This window comes from Vanessa tameamea, chromosome 8 (assembly GCF_037043105.1).
Source record: "Vanessa tameamea isolate UH-Manoa-2023 chromosome 8, ilVanTame1 primary haplotype, whole genome shotgun sequence".
Classification (NCBI taxonomy): Eukaryota; Metazoa; Arthropoda; class Insecta; order Lepidoptera; family Nymphalidae; genus Vanessa; species Vanessa tameamea.
This window is the reverse complement of record NC_087316.1, coordinates 11,568,280-11,596,079: the sequence shown is the minus strand read 5'-3', so window position 1 is coordinate 11,596,079 and position 27,800 is coordinate 11,568,280. Positions and strand designations below refer to the sequence as shown.

The 27,800-nt window shown below is 32.7% G+C and overlaps 1 protein-coding gene across 7 annotated transcripts; it reads left to right on the top strand.

Moving 5' to 3' along the window:
* The first annotated feature begins 51 nt into the window (after nucleotides 1–51).
* LOC113404803 (AP-1 complex subunit gamma-1) lies at nucleotides 52–27,800 on the top strand. Of its 7 annotated transcripts, none has more exons than XM_064215528.1 (20): nucleotides 52–257; nucleotides 3,417–3,478; nucleotides 4,015–4,156; nucleotides 4,462–4,650; nucleotides 12,821–13,059; nucleotides 15,692–15,768; nucleotides 18,275–18,292; nucleotides 20,097–20,192; nucleotides 20,617–20,943; nucleotides 21,637–21,855; nucleotides 22,072–22,230; nucleotides 22,896–22,983; nucleotides 23,473–23,620; nucleotides 24,119–24,205; nucleotides 24,510–24,618; nucleotides 24,883–24,981; nucleotides 25,208–25,361; nucleotides 25,717–25,865; nucleotides 26,342–26,434; nucleotides 26,841–27,800. In XM_064215528.1, the coding sequence occupies exons 1-20, from the start codon at nucleotides 199–201 to the stop codon at nucleotides 26,940–26,942; spliced, it is 2,616 nt and encodes an 871-aa protein (XP_064071598.1). In that variant the 5' UTR covers nucleotides 52–198; the 3' UTR covers nucleotides 26,943–27,800. The 7 variants fall into 7 exon arrangements, with proteins under 7 accessions (XP_064071598.1, XP_064071597.1, XP_064071599.1 ...); XM_064215527.1 differs by having other exon boundaries at nucleotides 4,000–4,156; XM_064215532.1 differs by lacking the exon at nucleotides 52–257 and adding an exon at nucleotides 680–1,168.

The following is a 27,800-nucleotide window of genomic DNA, read 5'->3' as shown; positions in this document are numbered from 1 at the left end:
CGTGTGTATATTGCTATCCTTTTTTAGTGATAAATTGTACTTTTGATAAGAGATACGTAATTACTGGATATTTGAGGAGCACCTGCACCTGATAAAACACCTCTGATAACGCTTCAGTTTGTACTTGTAAACTAGCGTGACATACTTGTGAAATGTGTTTGTGAATTTTATGTTTTTGTGAAAAATCTTTTTGCAATCATGGCTTATCCCATGTACGAAGTTGATTGGAGTGTATTACCCCCTGAACAAAACAGAAGGTAGGTCGCAAAATTATTTGGAATGTACAAATGCATATGAATGATTTCAAGAAATAATCAAGTGTGGCTATTTCGATATTATCAACAAGTTAATTTTAGATGTACTACATTTTTACAAATACTCTATGTCCATTATTTTAAATTGCTGTGGTATATATAATAGGATTACGGAAAAAGACTAAAGATATCCACGTATTCTTTTAAATATCTATCAAAGTGTTGTCAACTTTGGATAATCATAACAAACTCTTATAAATATACGTCGTTCAATTGTATATATCTTCAATCACTATTATATTTTATATTTTAATTATTTTTGTTTATAAATATCTTCATCAGATTTACAAACAGAAGATATAAAATAAAAATACATGATTTGACTAGTATACATGAAACGTCATATGTGAGTGCGGGAACGAGTAGGCTGCGAGTCATGTCATGTCGATCGGCCATGTTGAATTTCTTGCAACGCAGGAAATGTCAGCTGGCGGCTGCCGTAATATTTCTGAATAAAATCTGTGATAAAAGATTCATTCGTAGTTTTTAGTGATAAGTTCTTAAAAACTGGAATCTGGCAAATATCGTGGGCCAATTTAATGTTGAAGTGAAAATATGATATTATTGTATAGGAGGTGGCATGCGATTTCACTTGCATTTTTATGGTTTGTGACAAGATAAAATGGTTATTAGTCTGACTAAAGCCTCCTAATTATTATTAGTTTTCTTACGTTATAATTTATGTGCTCGAAAGTGTTTTAAAATATCCATAAAGTTGATTTTGATACGTAAGTTATTTCACACCTGTCATTTTGAAGACCGATATTTATCCTGTCTTCGTAATCACCAAGGAATATTTGTCCTAATATAAGTTACGTCTTCGAAGAATTCAAGATGAACGGCTCCGAATCTGGGTAATTTTTTTGTTTACATTATAGCAAGGCAGTAGTTGATTGAGTCTCGTTCAGTCATTAGAAACATACAATGAGACACATATTTTTTTAAAGAATATTCTCTTTTTAGAATTTTATCAAATATAATTTATCTTGAAATTGATTAAATTACTTATATTTTTATTAGTATTAGTACTTATATTTAAAATGATTAAAGTATGAATTTATATGATTTAATGATATTTGTTCATATTATATAGACAGTAGTAAAACTTTGAAACAAGTTCAATATATGAATGTGATATTCATAGATTATTTAGATTAATTGTAAATTGATTGTATTAACATAATGTCTAAACGGGCATAATTTAATTGGTTTTATTCCATTTGTTTGGAATTATACAGAATTTAGTTCATAAAATAAACTAAACCTTAAATAGCATTTTATACTTGAAATATGGTTTTTATTCATTTAAAATTTTATTTTATTAACCCAAGCATATTCAATTTATTTTTTAATAAGTGAAAGTATACTTAAAAAATCTTTGCAAATAATATTTATTCAGTAAGTAAGTCTTGTTTTGACTATTGATTTAGACATTTTACCCATTATTCATTTAAATTCATTCATTTTTATGCAAACACAATCAATGGCATATCTCCAATAGAACTATGTAACTTTATACATTAGTGATCGTTGTTTACAATTACATTGTTGTTAATTTGGTATAATATGATTATGTTCAGTCACTTTACCCTGTCTTGTTTATTTAGGATCTGTGTCAGTTGGATTTTCTCTCTGTAAATGATTTGTATTTCCTCACTTCACTTCATATAACAGGCATAAGGTCAATATACTCTATTATGATGAATAAATAAAGTTTGAATATGGGTTTTAAAGATTTATTGCAATTTGAAAAACTTGAAATTACAATTGTTGTTAGGTGTCATCAATTTTTATCAATTTGGTCATCTTTTTCTTTGCTACTAATATTCTATCTATAGATATTAACCAGTTACTTCTTCACAAACCGTACCTCACATCTTGAATGGTTTTAAGTCCTGTTATTGTCATATAGACATCAAAATCTTACTTACTTAATAGACTTCTGAAGTATTAGAAGTAAATGTGTGTTTGTTTATGACTAACAATGAATTTCCATCCAATCTGATATTACTTTTTTAATATCAATAAGGTATTTTTTATAGCTTATTATCTAATTTAATGGATAAAAACAAATGTTAATTAAAATTGAAACTGAAGTCAAAACATGAGTTCATATACTTATATATATAAACAGAGCTCTATTGTACATATGACAAAGTTGTGACATTCAATATATGTAGCATTCATAACAGAAGGCCCTATTGTTTATTTTTGTATTTAATGTATATGTTATATATTACATTGTCTGTCAGTGTTAGTTGTTATATATATGTTACATAATATGTTTTTTTTTTTAATTTTTATTTGATATATATGTCCCTACAAAAAACAACTTTTGCTTTTGACTCTGACTTTAGATAGGTGACAGTAGATACATAAGCAAGTGCATTGAACTCCAATTTTTATTCTTTTTAAGTAAAACTGTCAAAAATAGTTTATAATGCATGCTCTAGGAATAACAGTTTAGTGTAATTTTTATTCGAGCCATAAAAAATCCATTAAATAAAAAAATAATATATTCTACCATGTGTGACATTGATGACATAGTCTATGTTCATTTACATATTAGTATTGTTAGTGTAAAACTTTGTTTTTAAAAGTTATGTACTTTACATTGAGTAGAGTATGAACATGATTTTCTTATATAATACATATTACATTAATTAATTGCTACTTTTGTATAACTTATGTAACTTTACACATACAATAATAACTAAACAAAGTGATAAAATAATATCACTGATTGCCATTAGTACATAACTTTCACATAAAACCTTTTGCACTTACAATAGCCTCATTTAATTAATTAAAAAGTATTTAATTCTAAGTCAATACAATCTTTAATTCTAAGTCTTAAATGATAGAATATTACATATATATCTGAGACGCGAAAAAGCATCCTGCGGGCTGGCATGGCATGGCGAGGATGACTAGTGTAGTTCATTCTTCCTGACTGTACTGGCCATCTTCGCATTTGGACTCCACATGCACTTACCATCAGGTGGAGTGGAGTCATATGCCCGTGTAAACAGAAAAAGAAAATCTAGCATTAAATTACAAAGACGTTAATTGTTTATGGTTAACAGAGTGTTTCTTTCACAGGTTTAACCCAGCTTTCAACATTGCCACCATAAAACAAGTGGTAAATGAGGCAATAGAGAGAGGTGAGTACACCTTCGTTTTAATTAGATTCTGATTAACAGGTAAACACTAGTTTAAAATGCATCTAGTGCATCTCAAAGTGTACATTATACTCTTTAAATGGTAGTTTTAGAATCGATTGCTGTCTTTTATTTGTAGAATGCATAATTTATACTATCTTAACAATTTCTTTTATAATTCTTCTTGCCTTATTAATCCCTGAAACAGTTTTTAATGCTTCCATAGCTTTTTTAGTAAAACTAATGTTGTTGTTAATATATTTGAAAAAATATATTTATTTTATTTTTATTATGCTTGCCTTTTAAGCTTAAAATTTCTTTATTCTATTACAATTTCGGAATGTTAACGAAACTTAAAAAATAAAATTAGTTGTTTTTGTTTTTAATTCTGTAATTTTTGGCTGTACATACCTTAAAAGTGACATATTTTTAATAGTTTCGTTATGCAATCCATCACGCTTATACTAAGTTTCTTAACAAATGCACTGATAAACGCTTTTTTGTGTGTGTGTCGTCCGTAACAGTCGCGCCGGTTTCAGTGCGGATGCAGACTCCAACACGGTTACGAGATCTGATCCGACAAATACGTGCAGCTAGAACAGCTGCTGAAGAAAGAAGTGTCGTTAACAAGGAATGCGCGTACATTAGATCCACTTTCAGAGAAGAAGATAGTGTTTGGAGGTAGGGAGAAATGACTCGTGTATCAATTAAAAGAATATTTTCTGATCTTAGTGCCATTATCCATTCGAGCAGTTGAACATTTAATGCGGGGAAGTGATGATGTGGGGGGTGGTTCTCTTCTTTAGTTTGATCTTTATCAATCCGGAACCGGAAAAGTTACTTTATTTTTTACTAGTCCCCTCTATTTGTAAATATTACCATTATCAAGGTTCAGCTCATCTAGGATTAGGTGACAAGTTATGACACAAAGACCGGAGAGGCTAGCTTATTTCAGCAAACCTTATCATTTTCCGAACCTCAAACAGATGTCGAAACATCGCGAAACTCCTGTACATTCATATGCTGGGCTATCCAGCACACTTCGGTCAACTGGAATGCCTGAAGCTAATAGCGAGCCCCCGCTTCACGGACAAGCGCGTGGGCTATTTGGGCGCTATGCTGCTACTGGATGAACGGCAAGATGTACATTTGCTGATCACCAATTGTCTGAAAAAGTAAGTATCCAATCCATACTAGTTATAATACTAATATTTTAAATAAGAATATCTTTGTGATAGAGGATTTTGATGACATTTACTGTGGAGAATAAGACAGTCGAAGGATTATTTGAAATATAACACTTTAGAAGTTGAAATAAAAGATACAAATATCAGTAATAGCGGTAATCATGCGAAATTGGTGTCGTTAGTAAAGTATCAGCCTGTAAATGTTCCAAGCTAAGGCAAAGTTTTCCTCCACTTTTGAAAGGAGTTGCTCCAGTGCGGGTTGGTGGATCGTTGTTAAAATGTCGTCGTATGTGCTAATGTAAAATGAGTTACATTAACTCATATAAACATTTGTATGATTTTATTTGATAAAAGTTAAACATATAAAAGTAACAGTTCCACAGTTAGGGGATCTCTCTTAAGGAGAAGCATTAGAAAACAAATTCCACCACGCTTCTCCAGTGTGGGTTCATACATGTGATATCGTGTGGTTTTTCTGAAACGCTAAGCACTAGATGAATTATAAACCTAAATTATGCACAAGAAAATTTAACAGTTCTTGCATTATTTGAAACCCGTCTTCGTTTATGGTCGACGTGTTCTGTCCGCTGATATATCGACTCATAATTAAACCTATAATCATATTATTTAGTATGTATATTGTGAAGTTGGAACTCTGGGGATTGACAAAAGCTATTGTTTCAAATTTGTCGTCCATAAAAGTGTAGACAAGGATCACGTGAAGGATTTTGTGGATAAAAATAGATGAAGAACTATTCAATGATTACGTTTTAACTTATAATCATATATAAAATTTGATTAGGTACATAAATATTCGAAGTCTCGTATAATGTATAGAATTTTTATTGAAGAATATTTTGTAAATGACATTAAGAAGAGGGAGATTTCAAAAAATTGTAGAGTATGCGGAAAGAAGACTTATAAGTAGGATTATTTATTTCGCTTCGTTATACATTGATTTCTCAATAATTTCCTTATTTCGTTTAATTTATAATAATGAACAATACTTTTAGAATATGTTCTATGTTGAATCTCGCAATATTTTTTTTGTTCGTATGTATCACCAACGTATGTACGTGAGTGTGTATTTAAATGTATTTGAGTTAATAGAATTCGTTTTAGTTCTTTGGACACCTAAAACTGTTCTTTCCTAAACTTAACTTCTAGATAGTGTTTTGTTATACAGTGTAAATATACATATACCTAACACAGATTAACAACTTTGATAATGAATATTCAATGCACGTGATAACTCTACCTTATTAATATACACGTAAACAAGCGACATAAGATTGGTTTGAACACATCAATCTGCGCGGTTAACCACACACATGGAGTACATGCTGTATATGTACCTGCAATTGAAATATAATATATATATATATATATTACGTCACATGAACATAAATTACGACTTCTGTGATTATGTCAATATAATTGCAACTAAGTAAGATTTTTTTTCTGTGTAAAGAATAAATAGTTTGTTTTCATATTAAAAATACGTAATTTTTCTGGGCTATATGAATATGAGTATTTCGAGAATGTTTATTGTTTTGATGAAATTCATAGACGAATAATGAAGAGAGTTTAGGGGTTGTGTGATTGTACGTTTCAAAATTAAACGTGTCTGGCGATATTTGAAATAAAACTTTTTTATTCGATAGAATCCTCAGATAAAGGTGAAATGAGTGTATAATTTTAAGGACGCGTCACGTTTTGGCACGTTTCGTTACAAAACAGAGAGGAAAGATATAATGTAGAGGGGTAGAGAAAGAGAGCTATATGTTTATTTTTGCAACTGGTTTCTCCGCTAATGGTCTAGATTCCATCCTCGCTTGTTAAAATAATTGTAGTCATATATTGTAATTATAGGTTGACGTTCGTAGATATTTATTTTCATATGAATGTAGTCAGTATTTGTGCGATTACAATGTGTGGGCGTTATTAAAATTTTAGAAATTATATTAAATCGAGGCTGCATGTTTGTATATGAGTTTACTTTTTGTAACTACTTACGAATTGAAACTTAACGAATATAGGGCGATCTTTCTCGGTATATTCGGAAATACTTTATTTAATACGAGAACACAGGTATCGTTCAACCACGTGTCGTAAATTAACTAAATTTAAAGCTGGTTTTAATAACATTAAATACTTAAACCTTATCCGAAACGCGTCCTATTATCTGGTATAAGTTTTATGTATAATGGTTTAGTATTAGTTATTTCATTTGGGTATTACAGAAATAACGTCTCCTCAATTATGTATCTTCCGAACATTTAGATTGTATTCCGGTCTGATTAAGAGTTATACAAACAAGTACTTATAATTATATCCTGCCTTGGGGTTAAAGCTCGCTTCATACGAAATTTCATAAAATTCGGTTCACTGTTATAGTTGTTATAGCTGTGAAACTCAAACAGAGTTAATTCCGCATTTATAATATGTATTAGTATAGATTAAGATATCTGTTAAGTTGGTTGTATATTATGTTTGGCGAATTCGAATAATAACTTTGAAATAACTCTACGGGCAGCCGGTCACCGACCCCTGTAGTTACATATGTAGTTAGTATACTTTGGGGAATTTTAATCGCACGACAGTTTTAAAACGTCTAAACGTCATCGAACTAAAATTGTTTGTTTTTGTTGGTAATAACGGATCAGGTGTAAACATTAAGAAATAAACTATGTAACGGTAGGAAGTGGAGAGTTAAAATCTCTTTGCGTCAGAAACGATGCGACACAAACGTTACATATATACACGTTGCACGTAAACATGATCTGAATATGTGCTCTCATCGCTCCACTGTTATTTTTTTTTTCATAAAATTATCGAATAATTTAATGTAACGCACGTTTATTTTGAACCAGTAGTAATATAACGATAAATAAATAAATAATAGAAATCAAAGATGTTTTTCGACATTAAATATCCTCATAGTTTATCTAGTTACCAGTAGTATAATAAACAACCCGCGGACGAGAGAAAATCGATACAAAATAACAAGTGTTTATATTCATCTGTTGCATAATTTGCGAGACAAACTTGACAATTTGTTCTAGAAGAGAATGAATCCATTGTCTTCTAGCTAAAAGGATTGAAATATAATTTGGAACTCTCAGATATCAAGGCGGTCGATGTTTTTTTTTTTAATAATTTAGACGGTCATTTAATATATTAACCATTCCTTACATCGTCAATACGTCATCAATCTTAGGGTTCAGATTTTCTTCCTAGCCCGTATTTATACTGGCTTACTCACCCTTAAAAACAGAACACATCGCTGTTTAGCGGTACCTACCCAGCTGGCTTACAAAAAGCACTACCACCAAATTAACTATAGTGAAACTATTTAAATTTATTTTTGTTTAACATTTTATGTTACGAATTCTGTAACATTAAAAGCAGGATTTCCGAGGGGTTCCCGAAACAACAAAATGTAATTTCTACAACAAAGATTATAACAGATAGGTATTTTCTCCAATTTGTGGCTTTTCTTTTAAACTTGGAGATTTATGATATACAATGATCGATATGATATGATATAATAAATTAGTGTCTATGACTTTTCCACTACACCACTATATGGTTTCCCTTCAAGTGTCCATTTACATATTATGAGCTGCTTTAATAAATTGTACACATTAATATGGTACAGTAAAGTGATTCATAATAGGTGATATCCTCGTCGATACGTAATCTTCCCAAAATCATTTCGAAGCTTATCTCACAACATCGATTAAACCTTTTGAAAACAAAAAGTTACTATTTAAGAACAAAAAAAATGTTTATAATCTTTGTGTTCAGAATGATATCTCTGAAAGCGATGCGTTATTTATTATTAAATTCTGTTTTGAATTTTCGTTTTCTGTTAACCCTTTAGTTCAATACAACAGTATCGCTTTTGCACTTTACAGGTTTGGGTACATTTTGCCGGGATAAAAGGAACTGTTCCGAATTTCATTCAGATTCGTTCAGTCGTTCTTGAATGATTAAGTAACAAACATCCATCTATCCAAAGTTTCGCATTTATAATATTAATCGGAACTAAGATAAACGCAAGAGTATTTAATCTCAGAATTTTACAGTCCGATTTGAAAAATGTTTGCGTTAGAGAGCCTATATAACATCACGCAATACGACCCATGGGGCGGAGCAGTAACCTTTAATGGGGGTGAAGCAGTGCGGAGCGGCTCATAGAAATATATTTATACCTACTAAATAATTTTATTTTCACTATAAAAATATTTTTATTCTATAATCCTATTCCAACCACAAGGAGACATAAACAACATTTTACGTTGAATTAACGCGATGTCATGGTCGAGAGTTTGAATAAGCTGTGATATTCCATAAGGTTATGAGAAACAAATGTATCGAATATAAGTAGTTAAGTGTTGTATTAGAAATAATGATATATCAATCAAGAATTGTTAGTGGTGCATAATGTATTTGAGCTATTGACAAATCGTTTGAAACTACGTTAATCTAGGGTTTGTTTATCTTCATTCCTTATTCGATTGGAATACGCTATAGAAATTTATACTTTTACCCAGAACAGAAACAGACAGACATTCAAAATTAAATTAAATATTACTATTTAAATCATAAATTAATTTAGTTTAAGAGAGTAAAAACACTTCAATCGACCATGAAGAGATTAAGTAATGAATGCGTAAGATTAACCGTACAAAAATAGGTTTCTAGGTTATGATATAACCTTTTTTATAGTGTTTAATTAACCATTAAAAACACGCCAATTTCAACCAATTACACTGTATTTGGTTTGAATCAAATAAATATTACAATAAATATTACAATAAATTTGGAATTGTCAATCTTTTAACTCTACTACTTGGAAAGCAGCCTCCAGCGAGAAGAAATGGCAAGAAACTCGTATGGTTGTTCCTCTTTTAAGTGACCAGACTTACAATTATGTTAGTAATCACAAATATAAGTATGTGTACCTTTGAAATAAACTTAGTACACCAGAGGTATTCTGTAAACTCACGGCAGAACATGTTCTATATCTATATAAGACCGTCTGGGTAGGTACCACCCGCTCATCGGATATTCTAATATTCTACCGCCAAACAGCAGTACTCAGTATTGTTGTGTTCCGGTTTGAATGGTGAGTGAGATTAAATACAGGGACATCTTAGTTCTCGAGGCTGGTGGCGCATTGGTGATGTAAGGAATGGTTAATATTTCTTTGCCATTGTCTATGAGCGGTGGTGACCACTTACCATCAGGTGGCTCATTTGCTCGTCCGCCTACCGATATCATAAAAAAAATATGTTTGAAATTATATTTATAAATGATACCTTTATAGCGTACCTTTATGGTTTTCTCTCGAGGAACAGGTATGGAGTTTGATGAATGAGGGTGGGTAGGTACACATGGTAGAATTTCATCTGAGACATGCAAATTTACGATTTTTTTCTATATCGACGAGATGATTAAGCATAAAAATTCAGCGGTGCGTGCCTGAACTTTATCGTTGGGTGAGATCTAATCACTGAGCCATCTCTGTATAAATATAGTTGATAAAATTACAATTTCAATAAAACTTTTTATAAAAATAAAGATATTGATTGGAAACCGATCTTCATCTGAAATTCAATATAGGGAACGTAATTGATGAATTACAAAATAATTGTGTTACAACTTGTATCGTTATAATTAAACAATACGTACGTATATACGAAATTAGTCTGAACTTGTAAGGAATGGCGCCTTGTGACCTTCCTAAAAGTTATAAAGGGTTGACGACCAACATAAACTTGGTTACAATGCTTCGAAGTAAAACTTACTTGGAACTTAGAAATTGTTTAATGAAATCAATGTTTTACACGAAGAAAGTATTTATTACAGTACAACTTATTTATTCTTTAATCGATACTTTTCTTATATTTCAATATTGTTTATCTTATTTCCAAAGATTTAACTTTTAATCGAATTTTTTTTTTATATATTTCTATTCAGTTTTCAAAATTCATTCAATTTGACATCACATTAGTTTTCGTTGCTGCTTATAGTTTCATGTATTTCAGAAACTATATGATCTAAATCTTTTCACTTACCTATTTAGGGAAAAAAAAATTTTGTACACAAAATATTATATATTTCCTAGTACATGATGTGGACAGTTATGAGAAATTATAAATAAGTTTAAAAAAAAAAACGAAAAAAAAAATGTTTCGTAATTGAAGTAAACATTTAATTAATTTGATGCGGTCGTTTATGAGTCTCAACGTGACACCCTATTAACGCTCTAGACGAAGGCAGGGGTTAGTTCTTGTTGACTGAACGCCATGTTTTGAACCGGTCTCGCTCTGATTACCGCTTAAATCGAAACCGGTTGCGAAGAAAAAAGTTAAATTCTTAATACAACTGTTATATGAGCTTCCAATTGCGGAGTTGATCTCATTTTGAGATGAACACAATCGTCGAAGCTGTTGTAAATCATCTCTAAACTAAATCAACGTTAGATAATTATTGTAACCTCTTTCTTACGCGCAGTGTAAAAGGGATGGCAAGACCTGTTCGCGTTCAATAAATCAAAATATTATTTTTTCGAGTAGGCTTTTGCGAGAGAAAATTGAATTAAAAGCTAACACCGGTGCAGGATGTACATTGTACTTCCGAGAAGAAGAATAATTATTCTTTCTTTTAAATAAAATTATCTGATAACTATAAGTATTGTTAAATCGATTTAGCTAAAAGATTAATCGATTATGTACCATCATAACCAGTATCCATTAATCGAAACTTAAATTGATATTGAATAATGGTAGTCAGATACTAAAAAAGACATGAAATATGAAATTTTAGTAGTGTCAAAAGTAATCCTCGATATTGAGAATACTATACTACCTGTAAAAACATGCAAGCACATCAATAATAACGTAAAGTAAACATTACTCCCCTTCGAGTAGAAGGTTTGGAGCTTACTTCACCACACGGCTCCAATATTCCTGGTCGGATATACGGTAAAAACATAAATCAAAACCATAGAAAAGAACACGTCTGCGGAGGTTGGACTATTTAAGAAATCTGTCCCGAAACCTGAATTTTGACGACCTCGTTGGTCTAGTGGCTAGATATAAGGCTGAAGATACCGAAGAACTTGGTCCTGCGCCTGAACCATTTCCGGTCGTGTCGTATTTGCCATCCCATCGGATTATGAGATGGAATAAAGAGTACACCTGTGTTTGTGCTCAAACTTATGAACTTACATATATGTTTATATATATAATGTGTCCTTTGGCTAGATCAGCTGGCGTGATCGAAATCGATTAGGTCAACTGTGTATTTCAGAAAAATAATAAGAAATAACAGTATATTTGTATTGCAAATTTCTTTTAAATTATTAAATACGAATACTTTCAGCACATTATAGCAATAGTTACCCGAGCATATCTTTTTCCTGTTACTTATTTTCGAGTGTGGCCTTAAGTGTGAGCCATCGTACTCAATTAGCATAATTTAGCCGCCTTACGTCTTTATCGAGCGTCGCTATCGGTACGATGTCGAAAAGTATTTTCATGCTATTGATTTCTTGTTAATTTCTCAGTATTTAATGATCGTAACCTATTAATATGTTGACTGCTATGTTGGTCCCGTGGATAGGTTATAAGTCCGCTGGTCCCAAGGACCTCGGTTAGGTCAGGAATGTAGGAGTGTTTAAACTCTATGCCTCAGAAAGCGCGTCAATTCATTCGTTCTGCGCCTGAACTCTTTCCGGGTGCATTAAATATGCCATTTATGGAATATTTTTATCTCTAATCTTACCCATTTACAGGAGTCTCCTGTTTGTGCTGAAAGGTTTAAACTCAAGAAATTATTTGTTCAAAGGTCGCGTAATCACACAAAAAGAACGAAAACCTGCATGTGTTGGATGCAATTCTTCCACACGTGTACCTAGCAACCCATATATATAAAAGTATTGTGGGGTAGTAGGAATATCTCTTCAGAAAACTTTTAGGAACATTTGCAGGCTGTTACTCTACTTTTAGTTTTCACTATTGATAGGAAAGCGTCACATACCCGACTAATATATTGATTAGAGTTTTATGCAAAGGATAAATTCATTTAATTGAATCAAGTAGCACTCGCATTTTCCAAATACTAATTAACAATTTTTTTTTAATAGTGACCTTAATAGCAACACACAGTTCGTCGTCGGCTTAGCGCTATGCACGTTAGGCGCCATCGCTTCACCAGAGATGGCAAGGGACCTCGCGTCAGAAGTGGAAAGATTGATCAAATCACCAAACGCCTACATAAAGAAAAAGGCAGCGTTATGCGCATTCAGGATCATCAGACGTGTTCCAGATCTGATGGAAATGTTCCTACCGGCAACGAGGAGTTTATTGACGGAGAAGAATCATGGTGAGTAAAAACACGATAGTTTTTCAAAAATATTCGAGTAAACTATATATGACGTTTAAATTTTTTTGTATTACACCGTATATGTTACGGTAAACGTACTTTTTAAAATAAAATGTATGTTAATTGTTTAATGGACTGGCTTTTATATATTTTGGATTTACTTGAATATAGTTATTTTCGTTACATTGACGAAACAATTTGCTAAATTTATGCAGACTTAAATATATACTAATATTATAAAATCGAAAGTAAATCTATCTGTTACATCTTCACACTTAAACCGCTGAACCGATTTGGATGAAATTTAGGATGGAGTGAGTCCCGGGAAAGGAAATAGTCTACTTTTCTAAATTCACCCCTCGAGGGAGTTGAATTGGGGGCGAAGTTTTGTATGTAATAGGTAAAGTTTTATTAATTTCGAACGGGTAAGGGTAAAGCCGCAGGTTCAGCTAGTATCAAATATATAAACATTATTATATAATTATGTAAAAATATTCTAATAAAATACTATGTAAAATACAAAACACTTTGATCAAAGTTATGAATTGTTAGACTCGGTTAAATTAATATTCTTATATTCGGAATAATGTTAATGTAATAAGAAATTATTACAATTCGCTAAACATAGATATTTGATATCTTTAGCAATTCTCAAGTTCCCCGGCGAACTTTCAAGGTTACATTATTTCTTAAACAATGTTTCATTACAAACAACATTTCATCGTTTACGTAACTGAGATTAGTATATCATTGAATGAATATTTAATACCTCTCGCTAATTGTCAAATTTCATATATTCTCTTTGGATGAAATAAAAAAATAATTGTGACAAGATCACAGATTAAAAATATTTTGACTGATCTGATATTTTATAACAAGTATACGAACCTTCAGGGGGTAGAATGACTTGAGTAGTGAACCAAAATAGGTAAAGGTCTTATCGGTGATCGATGCGTAATCACGGGACGATTAATCAGATAACTTACATATTCCATATGATTTGGTAAAATATAGTTCTTGTATAATGCTAACACCACATACACGGTCCGTTATATTCTGAGATTCTTATAATGCTACCAGGTCGGACGACCGACACATCAAAAGTTCATAGCCAAATAAAACGTAACATTGTAGGCATATTATTCATTTATACTTTTTTTTGCGTGGTAATATTTATTCGTATTGAGTTTTGAAGTTCACATTTGGTTTGGTGGCTTTATAGTATTCAGAAAATAGCACAATTAAGTCAATGTTTGATATTCAACTTGTTAAGAGTCTTTGATCTTATTTATATGATTCTTATTGTAATTAGTCAGTACCACCCATAGTTATTGGTACTGCAAATATTAACCATTCCTTACATCGCCAAAATGCCACCAACCTTGGGAACTAAGATGTTATGTCCGTAGTTACACTGGTTCGATCACCCTTTGAATTAGAACACACCAATATTTATAGGTAGATTATGTGATAAGTTGTCCGTATCTAACCAGATGATATCAAACAATCTATCATTCGAAACTACAAACATCATTATCATTTGATGCTGGAAAAATTCAGACAATCCGACCTAAAAACAGCGCTAGGCTTATATCGAATCAGAAAACATTAATTTTAATCATGTAATCTAATTAATTATTAAGAACTCAGTGAAATCCAATAAATGTGACCACACAAAAATCGTGTAAATTAATAGCAGCCATAAAAAACAAAGGCAACCATTATTTTGTCATTTTATGGCTGTATGTGTCAATAAAAATCACCACTTCACACCGTTTCCAAATAGCCACGATATCACCGCAAAATAAACTCATTTAAATCATGTTAATCAATTTGACGTACCCTACAATTTTTTATATCAATTATTTGCATAATCAGAAATACGTACGATTATGCCATACCAGTGCGATTGATCGAACCTACAATTTAATAACAAAATCAAATCAATGTGTATTTCAATAAAATTAATTATATTATACTATATAATTAGCATAGAACGAGACAGAAAAAAATAATAATCAACTTTAATAAAACAATACAAAAAAATTACGACTTTAATAATGAACGGCACGTAAGTGCTTGATAACTGTAGTGGATATGGGATTAAAAATACGTCTAGTTACTTTTGTATCGTGTTACACCGTAATAAAGGCGACGCTTTCCAATTAATATAAAATATTATCGTTTACGTGTTTATTTTATTTATTTATTTTTTAGATTAGACGTTTCGAAGTTGTATAGATCATTTAAATTATTCAACTCCATTATTTATTTTCTGGATATTTCAAAAGTTGACTGGACTGGACTGAGTCGAAGTCCTTCTTTTTACTCTTTATTTTTTTATATAGTAAAGTTTACGTTGTGTTCGATCATCTGTGTACAAGAAAAAGAGATAAAAATTATAGATTATCATGATTGTTTGGAGATTAAAATATTTGATTTAAATGAGCTCACAAGCTAGGCTAAAATATTTTTAGCTTAACTGAATGTCACGTCCAATGGTTTAATTAGATGAAGTTAAATATTGATAATGCTTTCTTTTACAACTAAAACGAAGGTCTCAATTCATCAGTCTAGACATAGCCTTTTATATATCATGCAAATTCAAATTTTAACTTTGAAATTTCATCAGGTGTCCTTATTACCGGCGTGACGCTCATCACCGAGATGTGTGAAAACAGTCCGGATACACTGAACCATTTCAAGAAGGTAAGCCGATTTAGACTTTATTGCTTTAAGTTTGTGACTTGTTTTTGTTTGAAACATGTAGACATAGAATTAATAAATTAGAAGTATGTATAATAATATACGTATTATTAATTTAGACTTTTCAATATTAAAATCGAATTGGATAATTTTGCTTAAATTAATGGTTAGTTTTCAGTGTTAATGAATGAAATAATTACGTTTATAACCAGAGATATTTGCAAAAAAATCAGGAAATTCCATTTGTTACAAAACTCGCATAATTTATATTTGAAAGGCAACTAATGCCAATTTTCTAAAAACAGTCAAAAATAGCTTCTATGTTTAAAAAAAATAAGTTCAAATTATCTTAAACATTATACAGCATCATAACTGTTCGTACGGCGATTGAAGTTATGTATTTACTTAAATCATTTGCGATTGTTACGTCTTCGTAAAACGTTTATAACATCTAAGTACATCTCTCATCCAATCAATCTGGATTGATGTTATTGAACGGGATTCGATCGAAATTTAATTTCCGATGCAGTCTTAACCGGAAAACGATCAAAGCGGGCGTCGTTTTTTTTTCAATTTCATTTTTCATTAATCGTGAATAAGAGATTATACTCTTTACCAAATAAATGTTGCCATTGGAAAAAAACATTTAGATATTAAATTTACAAAAAGAGTCGCGCCGTTTTATTAACAGTAGAACTGCTCATAGGTCTAATGCATAGCTAGAAAACCCGTAGATTCTTAAGTCCTAGGTGCAAAATCTGGATCTGGCTAATAAAATAGTTCTGTCGAGAAATTTTCAATACCAGTCTGATGTTGAAAGTTAGTAGTTCTACACTTTTACGCCCTTGAAGTTATAAGTAGGGCAATAGAGTACACCAGTCGCGTATTGCAACTTGTTGATTATTCGTTCGTAGTTATCTTAACAGGACTACTGTTGTTGTAAATATTAGACGTGACAATATTATATCTTTATCCTCATACCCTTATCCCAATTTTATTTGGGATCTGCGCAGCATGTCTTCTTCCATACTTCTCTGTCTGACGTCATCTCGCAAGTAACATTCTTTCCAGCCATATCACAATCGCACAATCCATCCATCGTTTCTTTGATCGTCCCTATATATCCATCCACGTCCATGCTCGAGGCCATCCTCACAACATGGTCCTCATTACTCCGCATAACATGCCCATACCATGACAGCCGGCTTCCACATAACTTTTCGGTTATCGGTGCCACTTTCAAATTTCCTCTTATGTACTCATTCCTTACTCTATCCATTTGCGTAACACCAGGCATTCCACTTAAATTTTTTTTATGACATTGGTAGGCGGGCGAGCAAATGGGCCACCTGATAGTAAGTGGTCACTAGCGCCCATAGACAATGACGCTGTATGAAATATTAACCATTCCTTACATCACCAATGCGCCACCAATCTTGGAAACCAAGATTTTATGTCTTGTGCCAGTATTTACACTGGCTCACTCACCCTTCAAACCGGAACACAACAATACTGAGTACTGCTCTTTGGCGGTAGAAGATCTGATGAGCGGGTGGTACCTACCCAGACGGGCTTGCACAAAGGCCTACCACCAAATCCAAATCATCTCGGCTACATGCAGTTACAATATTATATATATATTTGTTTATTTAGAACAGGAAGGCAGACGGGCAAATGGGGGGCCACATGATGGTAAGCGGTCTCCTCTGCCTATAGACATTGGCATTGTAAGAAATATAATCAATTCCTTACACCGTCAATGCGTCGCCAAACGTGGTGGGATGGGATGTGATGACGTTGTGTTTTGTCCCTTGTGCCTGTACGTACTGTACCTAACTCGTATTTCAAAACCTTAAAGCATCAATACAAGGTATTGTCGTGTTAAAGTACTGGTGATAGATTTTAATGAACATTTTTGCTGAAGTAATGTTCTCGATCAACGAAGGTCTTTCAAAAATCATCACTATTATGTAAACTTTGAAATAGGAACTTTAACAATCTATTATTCTTTTTTTCGCCATTGAATTAATTTAAAAACATTTCCAAATATTATAATACAACTTTTCCCATAAAATAAGTCTATGTTTAAATAGTTTTATATAAAAATATAACGGCAAAAGTCAACCTCGAACTTGATTTAACTATTTTAATATAAATTGCGATTCATAGACAGTAGGTGTGCGATAAAATTATTGTAAATAGAACACGTCATGTGTTATCTCGCTTCGAACACGCTTGATAACGATCACTTATCGGTACTTTCATTGTTTCATGTAAAAATTTTTTTTTTTAATTTTGTTTTTCCCAGCCTTGTCTTTATTTTTAAATCGATTTATGCGTAACGTTAATCAAACATCGATTTTATTATTGATTAAATAATTATATTATTTGAATTTGTATATAAGTTTTCTGTAACTATTGAGTTTTTGATCAGTATTTATATCTGAATTTAAAGAGTTTTGTACAGCTATCAAAATACTAATATTGTTTTGTTTGTGTTGTCCCGTAGGAGAGCGGACAGCGCGAGGTAATCACTACCGCTGATCCTTGCACTATAATTTAGTCTGTTGACTATGAACACGCTATATTAATCCTTGAAACATATACAAAAAGGACTACTACAGCGTAATCGATATACATGATTATTTTTCTTTAAAATATAATTAATTTGAAAAGTTGCAAGTGTAATAAAAATTTATATTAGAGCTGTTCGAAAAAGGTTTTTATTTTAAATATTCTAATGTCAACAGGCTAAATTCGGAAACCGCATGAATGTATAACTTAATGTTGGTTATTATGTATGTAAGGTATATGTATGTAGGCCCATCGGAAGTCTGACAGTCCATTAATTCTGAACTTTGATTCGTGACCTTTACTAGTACATCTGTCTCGCTCTATCGTTAAAGAAATTAAATGGATGACTTCAGTATCCAAGAGACCTTTAAAACAGGGTGATATTATAAATATAGTGTTATATGATATTATATTATATTGATGCAGTTCGATGATTTTAATTATTTTATAAAAACAGATAAAAATATAGTTATTAAAAAAAAAATAAAGAATTATATGTTGACGCTCGAAGGTAGCTCAACTATTTGTTAAGTGAAAGTTACACTAAACTATGATAATTAATATTTAACGTAACTATACGAAACCAGTGCACAGAACAATGGCCAAGAGAGGAATGCTGCCTCCCCGGAAAGTGAAGGAGATATATACTTTAACACATATGCCAACCTTTATGTAACAAGAGCATAAAGTATAACAACGTAAAATTAAATATTTCAACTTCAATAGTAAAATTGGAAATAGAAATGACATTCAAATTTATTAAATAATAAATTCTCGTTGTTCCATATATTCGCAAAAGTATAACTTAATATATTTGAAACTTAGAAGTAGATAATGATTTAGACTAAGTATTGTACTCTTAATATCGAAATAGCTACTTTAAACATTTAAATATTAAATGTTCTAAAGATTAAAATTACATAATGAAAATGACATAGCTAATCATTATTGCAATCAAAGCTTTGTATATATATATATGTATGTTTTTAAAGATTTCGGTCAATAAAGGTTCAATTATTAAAGATCTTATACTATATGGAAATAAAGTAGAAATTCCCAAGGAAATTTGTAACAAACCAAATGTGCACAAATTGACACCCATATAAATAAAATTCTGATTAAATAATGGACTGATAGGCTCTCCCCCCCTATTGCAGTATTAATTCAGGTGGAAGTTAATTGTTAAGCTTTATGTATCTGTCTTATGTATCTTTACCCATAAACCGTAGGTTTCCTCTCATTGTCGAAGTAAATAAAATTGATTATTGACAACTTAGCAATAGTAAGTTTAATTTACTGTATACACTAGATACATTTTTGAGTAAAAATTTAAAGGTTTTAATTAATCATTCACCGTACTAATTACACGAACTAATTGTATGATTGATTCTAGTTTTTATTAATAAAGTAGTTTTTAAAATCACGTTTGAAATTTGCACAAATATATGTGACTAAATTGCAATGGTATCGGGGTTAGACTTTGGACGAATAATACTTAATATATTTTATATATAGTTAGTATAAGTATATAGATAGTATCCTTTATTTTTAAACTCTTGTATGTTCGATGTAAGTATGGCCTTTGTTATGTGGCATATAAGTGTATAATTTCACTTTTCATTTACTCAGTATTTAGTATCTCTGCCTGAATCGTTATTGTGTAAATATGAATATATCTAAAGCTTTACTTGTCTTTGTGTGCAATTGGGTAATGTGTGAGAAAAATTACGTGTCTTTCAAAATTGCTATCATTATAGATTGTGCCGAACTTGGTGAGAATATTGAAGAATTTAATTTTGGCCGGTTATTCGCCGGAACATGACGTCAGTGGAGTGTCGGATCCATTCCTTCAGGTAAAACATTTCTCCATATATTTTTTTTTTAATTTAGAACAGTTATGCAGACAACCTGTAAGTAAGTCGACTGTAGGGGTTGAAAAACATAGGCGTTGTAAGAAATATAAAGTATTGCAAGGCCAAGATACAGCCTCGTCACGATGTCTTACATTTGATTGCCCTTGTATATATAATTATATAGGCTCCTTCACCCCTCAAATACAGCATTATAAATTTGTGTTATTGTTTAGCTGTAGAATAAATCAACTGGGTAACGTGGTATGTAACCTACACAGTCAGTTAGTAGCAAAGCCGTAACACCTGTACAAATGCAGACAAATAATAAATATAAAACGATTCAACACCTTTACACTAAAAAATGATTTCAGTAGGAATTTATTACTTTTTAAATCAATAAATTCATACTGTATTTAAATTCCAGGTGAAAATTCTACGTCTCCTCCGAATACTCGGCAAGAATGACGCCGAAGCGTCGGAAGCCATGAACGACATCCTCGCGCAGGTCGCGACCAACACCGAGACCAGCAAGAACGTCGGCAACACAATATTATACGAAACTGTGCTTTCTATTATGGACATTAAGTCCGAGAGTAGCTTGCGCGTCCTCGCCATCAACATACTCGGGAGATTCCTCCTGAACAACGACAAGAACATTCGATACGTGGCCTTGAACACGCTGCTCAGGACCGTTCATGTCGATACGTCGGCTGTTCAGAGACATCGGACGACCATATTGGAATGTTTAAAGGTAATATACATATACGTATATAATATTGTGTAAATCGCTCAGTATTTATTTAATTACATATATTTGAAATAATGTCTTTATCGGATCTTCTAAAACTTTTAATATACAATTGATACAGAATGCTTTATTTAGTGTTAATTATATAATTCATAGTAATAATTTTATACATTGAATGATTGATTATTTGATTTGAGAATGAATAGTATGTTGGTCTGGATGTGAACGTGTGTTGTGCCATTATAATTGGTCGTATCAGATGTCAATTTAATAATTGCCAATTATATCGAATCTAGCCATGACTCATACGGTCGATGAATGTAATAGAATTCTTGGTACTTGTAAATTTATTTCCGAATGAAATAATTAAAATTCAAATTGTTTATCAATAATGGATCTGCTTTGATTGTAAGTTTTGTGAAAACAAACTTCCGTTTTATATTGAAAATTATCTTTTTGATTATAATGTTTACCCGGACAAAACAAATCATTTTATATAGTAAATTATTATCACAAAGGCCACTTGCAAAGTTACAAATATACGAAGATATAATCATACACGTATAAACGACTTTATTAAAAAAATCTCTAGCTTTTAAGTATTGGTCCTTCGAGCCCGATTTTAAATCGGCAATCAATTAACAAAGAGCTACTTATGACATGAAAAATCTATGTAAAATAATTTTATCTTTGTAGGATCCAGATGTATCGATCCGCCGTAGAGCTATGGAGTTGTCCTTCGCGCTCATCAACAGTCAAAACATACGCGCCATGATGAAGGAGCTGCTACTATTTCTCGAACGTTCCGACCCGGAGTTCAAAGCTCACTGCTCCAGCGCGATGGTGTTGGCGGCCGAGAGATACGCGCCCTCCAGCAAGTGGCATCTCGACACGCTGTTCCAGGTGCTGTTGAAGGTGAGACCAGCTCATACATATATACCTTTAATAATAGAAAGTATTACGGTGGCCGAAGTTTTATTTGAACAATAATTTCATTTAAATTTGTTTTCCCGGTCCAATGACCTTAACAAATTAGCCGACTATGCAGATGATATTATAGTTAACAAGAGCGTGTACAAACATAAATGCAATCGTTGAGCACCGGTTGACAGCTATTAACTCGGTGTGCAGGCCGGCAACTACCTGCGCGACGACACGGTGTCCAGCACGCTGCAGATCGTGTCGGCGGCGCCGGGCGAGCGCCAGGCCTACGCCGCCATGCGCCTGTGGAGCTCGCTCGAGCGCTCCGCCGTCTGCGCCGACGCCACCGAGAAGCAGCCGCTCGTGCAGGTCGATACCCACGCGAGACAGATTTTATCACTAATAATCAATACGAAATTATTATTATTAGCAGTAAGATAAAAAAGATATATATAAATATATTGATCACCCGATAAGGTAACGAAGCCTGAGGAAGATTTTTTGAACATATAAAAGTAGCTTATATGTACGTATGCATCATAGTATAATGAAACGAAACTTCAGGCGAATTATTTCAGCATTTAAAAGCAGCTTATTGGTGCTATCGATCTACATTGTTATCATAACTATTCTATTACACTCAAACTTGAAACTTATCAAAGGAAAATAATTTAATTATACATTAAAAACCTATTCATTTTTATAAAAGACTTGCGTCGATTCCTATGTAACATAATAATAAATATTAAATGTTGTATGAGTTTCAACATAAGGTAAACATAACCGAAGGTAGCTTTATGTGTAGAGAATTTTATTAAAATAAGATCTAAAAAGTATCCGCTTAAATAATGTATATTAAAATTTGAATTGTGATTATTCTATATATTTTTTATCCTCAATTATGCCATCAACATAAACGTTAAGGTAGAATAAATCAATTACCAATAATAAAAACCAAGTAATAATGTAATGGTCAGTTTAAATTATTGAAGTCCTTGATTAGACAACGTTGACACATTTATTTATATTTACAGGTAGCTGCATGGACCATCGGTGAATACGGAGACATGTTGGTATCAGAGGCCAGTAATGCCATATCAATGGTCGACGATGATGGCGTAGGTGAGATATTTTTTAATCGAAGCAGTCTTAAAATAACTATCTATAAGTGTCGCCTGGGCTACTATAATAAATGTCGTGGACTCTACTTGTTACATACATTCATTAGCAGTCTGTAAATTTCCCACTGGTGGGCTAAGGCCTTCTCTCCCTTTGAGGAGAAGGTTTGGAGCATATTCTACCACGCTGCTCCAATGCAGGTTGGTGGAATACACATGTGGTACTATTTCGTTGAAATTAGACACATGCAGGTTTCCACACGATGCTTTCCTTCACCGCCGAGCACGAGATGAATTATAAACACAAATTAAGCACATGTAAATTCAGTGGTGATTGCCTCGGTTTGAACCCAAAATCATCGGTTAAGATGCACCGCTTCTAACCACTGTGCCATCTCGGTTCCTTGTTGTTGAGTTTTAATAGGGTTAAATGTTTTAATATTAATTTATTGATACATATGATATAGTTATTCTAATAATTAAATAATTTCAGATGATTTCACCCGTCCATCGGAAGAGTATGTTATAGACATATACCAAAAGTTGCTCTGGTCTACGCAGCTCTCGATCACGACCAAGGAATATTTGTTGCTGTCGCTGGCTAAGTTATCCACGAGGCTGACGACGAAACCAAGCCAAGAGTGAGTTAAAATGATAATTACCACACACTTTTAAAGGGCTAATATGTAATCATTAATACTATAAAAATTTTTCCGTCTAATATTATATATAAGTTCTTGTGCTTTGTCTTGTTGTTTTTGTTCAAGAATTTAACTTCAAGAATAGGTTAATATTTCTTAATAATTTCAATGGAAAGTTATGTCCATATCAAATAATAATTATTTATATCTTCCCTAATATTATAAAGTTGAGTTTACCTTTTGTGTTTTAACGCACTAATTACAGAGTCTACTACTCCTTAATAGGAATAGTAGACTCTAATAGTTTTTCTAATGAAATAAACTTTTTTCTATAGAGAACCTATGTATCGATATATTTTACAGTTTATGTGCGACCACGGGAGTGAAACTACGCAATAATTAAAATATACAAAAAGTTTTCATAACATTGTTAGAAAATATTCAATAATCAATAATCTTGTAGTGTAAATTATATTTATTTTTCAATTTGATTTCCAGTAAAATCCGTGTCATAATCGACACATTCGGGTCACACATCCACATCGAGCTGCAGCAGAGAGGAGTTGAGCTGTCGCAACTGTACAAGTGAGAGATTATCTTTATACTTATTAGTGTCGGTGGGGTCAACTCACTACCTAGTAATTTGCCGCGAGCATTAAAAAATGAACGTAAAAGTGTAATAACGGACAACCTGAAAATGGCGATGAATCCGACAGTAAACAGGTCGAATACCATCCAGACCGGCCAAGGAATCTAGAATCCCAAGAGACCAAATTTAAATTGTGATGCTGATGTGATAGAAACACCTAAGGCACGGACGACTTGCCCGTGGAGATAGAACATAAGTATTGATATTGAAAAAGGTGTAACAACCCCGGTCTGCCCGCAGGCAGTACGCGCACCTGCGGCCCGCGCTGCTGGAGCGCATGCCGCCCATGGAGGCGGGCGCGCCCGAGCACGACGCCGAGCCCGAGCACGACAAGCCGCCGCCTGAGCAGGTGAGGGGAAGTCTTTTGATAGAGACCATCGGATGAATTAAAACAAACAAGTAAACTTTATTTAGAAATCAGTAACGAGGGTAAAAAATTTTGCCCGATAGATGTCTCTCGTCTCGATTTTTTCACTTGCGTTATTTGACGAGAGAAATGGTTTTTGAATCTATTTATATTCCTTATTAAGCATATACTCCATATTAAGCACAAGGAATATCTCTACTTAATATATGTTTTTATGTCTCATTTGTGTCGTGCTTAATGTTTCAGGATGCGCTACTGGATTTGATAATCGGTTCAGAACCTTTATCGAACGGTGACATGGAACATGCCCCTGCCCCTCCTACTAATAATAACTCTACAACTAATGTAAGTATATTTTTATAAAGATATAGTGTTTCATAAATAGTAATATTTAATAAGTTAAGGTTTACAACATATTTTTGGAAAAAATTACTGACATAAATTGTGGGTTTTAACTAAAAAATTTTAATTAAAATTATAAAATATATATCCTTCTAGAAAGTGGCCATCTCATATGTAATATACGTACATATTAATACATATTAATCTTAAGAATAATTTCCAATCATAGGACATCCTAGACCTGTTGAGCGGACTGGACCTCAGTACGCCTAGCGTGCCCACTCCCACCACGGCGGTCAGCGTCACCAATAACAATATGGCCACACCGTCGCTGCTGCTCGACGGCCTGTTCGCGCCCGCGCAGCCTCCCGTGCAACCGCAAGGTGAGCAACTACTATCACAAGTTCACATATTTATTTTCAAACAAATCCACCTTCCTTGGTCCACTATAATACATAGAACTATAGTAGAACATATATCAAAATCTTTTATACGGATTTTTGGTTCAATCATAAAACAGCGCCTGATATATATGTGTACCGAAACAATAATGTCAATCAAATCGAGTCGAGGCTGAGTGAGTCATGTCTTGCTGTGCCAGGATCTATGAAGGAATGCGACCGCTTATCACAAGAGGACCTATCACTTGCTCGTCTAAACTAAAATAAAATAGATATATTCATCGAATAGAATCGCTTATATTATAAGAAATATACGATGTGTAAAATGACATTTCAGAGACAGTGGTGCGCGCGTTGGAGCGCAACGGCGTGCTGGTGGAGCTGGTGGCGCAGCGCGGCGGCGACACGGCCGCGCTCACCATGCGCGCGCGCTCCAGCGCCTCCACCACCATCACCGACTTCCTGTTCCAGGCCGCCGTGCCGCGGGTGAGCACATATATGAGCCATATACATACAAATACTATTATGGTACTTTGGAGAATACCATCAAGACATATTTATACGCTTTTCAAAATTGACACCAAAAAACCTTAGATTTATGTATTCCATGCGATTTGCTTGCTTACTAAACTAATTATATCCATTTGAATTTTACTTACAAAGTTTCGATAACAGCTTCGATGACGTTCAAAACGCATTTTTATCCCAAATCAAAAATGAATATTATAGATTATTTATTCAAGCTCTCTACCAATCATATCGCGTCAATTAGAGTCAAATTATTTTTATTTAGCTTTCGTCCTCTCGTGGTTGGAATAGATTACAGTAAATAAAGTTGACTTCCCATTTCAAGTGTCCATGCAATAACACAATTTTGTGTAAATAAAATATAATATTATGCATATATGTAATAATTATGTAATTAATTGTTGTTAATGAATGTATAATTGTTTCTTTTATAGACTTTCCGTCTGGACATGATGTCTCCGTCGGGGACAGTGCTGACGCCGCAGGGGGAGATCACGCAGCTACTCAAAATTACCAATCCCTCAAAGGTAATTGTTATTATGACAAGTTATATTATATTTCAGTATATTTAATGAAATCCATTTCACATTTGTCTCTTAAATCTTTTTCCCGACAAAAATAGTACTTTTTTAATTTGTTATTCATTTAAAGTTGTATGTTTTAAAAGAAATTTCTGTTTATTTCTGTCTGGGTCGGACTTGTGATTAATATTTCATTGGCGGCCCGTATACTGTTTCGTCATTTATATATTTATGAGTTTACGTTACATTCGTCATAGAGACAAAAATGAAATTATATTAAATAAAGAAAATATGCAATATTGATATTAAATAATATGGTGTTTTCTCTATCCTTATTATTATCATAAATACGAAAACTATATAAGTATGTGTGAATATACAAAAATAAAGAACCATTTGAATTCCTTCACAGACACCCCTCAGACTACGGATAAGAGTATCTTACAACATAGATGGCAACCCCATACTGGAGCAGGCGGAAGTGAACAACTTCCCCCCGGACCTGTTCAACTGACGCGGGCACCCGCCCCACCACGGCCCCGACGAGCTGCGGACACTGTGCTTGTACAGACCTTTGGTGGACACGTTAAATTAATTAACCATAATTTATATTTTATCCCACTGTTGGGTAAAACGTTTTAGAACGATGCAAATTAGAAGCATTTCCACTAAGTCGTGGTCATATCTTGTCGCTCGGAACTAAGTTGAATAATTCGACGTAGAAAAACTACTTATACCATAACAATTTCTGGACATATAATTATTATGCACTTGTCTTGACATGAAATTATACTTAAATGTCAAATGAAAAAAGTAGACTGTACTATATATCGGTTATAAAGGAAAGATGATTATTAAAATCTTTTGCTGAAGTTGCGAGAGTAAATTTGTGTCGTGCCTTGTTATTCAACCTATACACAAATTCTGTTATGTTAAAGACTGTTCACTACTTTTTTTGCATGACATTTATAAGTTATGATTATACTGTCTTTGCACAAATAATATCGTCCTCATTTAGTAAAAACAGATAAGCTGAATCTAGATGAAGGGCCATCATGACCTAGTGGGAATCTGATCGTATCAACAATACAAATGGATTCTGCTACTTCTTATAGTGGATTATTCAATAGTAAATGCAATGAAAAGCATACTACTTGTAAAGATTTTTTAAAACTATAACTTCTGTAATAAAGCTTATTGACGAATAGATTATATTCTTTAAATTGTACATGTATATTTAATTGGTATTTTCAGACATAGCTTAGTTTTAAGAACTAAAGTTTTATAATACTATAAAAACATATTTATTATATATAAATAAATAAACGAATACAATTTTCATAAACCAATAAATAGGTTCTTATGATATTCA

What these genes read in the sequence shown, in the direction of transcription:
- LOC113404803 (XM_064215527.1), top strand. Translation starts at nt 199, where the DNA reads ATGGCTTATCCCATGTACGAAGTTGATTGGAGTGTATTACCCCCTGAA. An exon ending in AAATGAGGCAATAGAGAGAG is followed by an intron (nt 3,479 to 3,999) that starts GTGAGTACACCT and finishes CGTCCGTAACAG; the next exon opens with TCGCGCCGGTTTCAGTGCGG. An exon ending in ATTGACGGAGAAGAATCATG is followed by an intron (nt 13,060 to 15,691) that starts GTGAGTAAAAAC and finishes AAATTTCATCAG; the next exon opens with GTGTCCTTATTACCGGCGTG.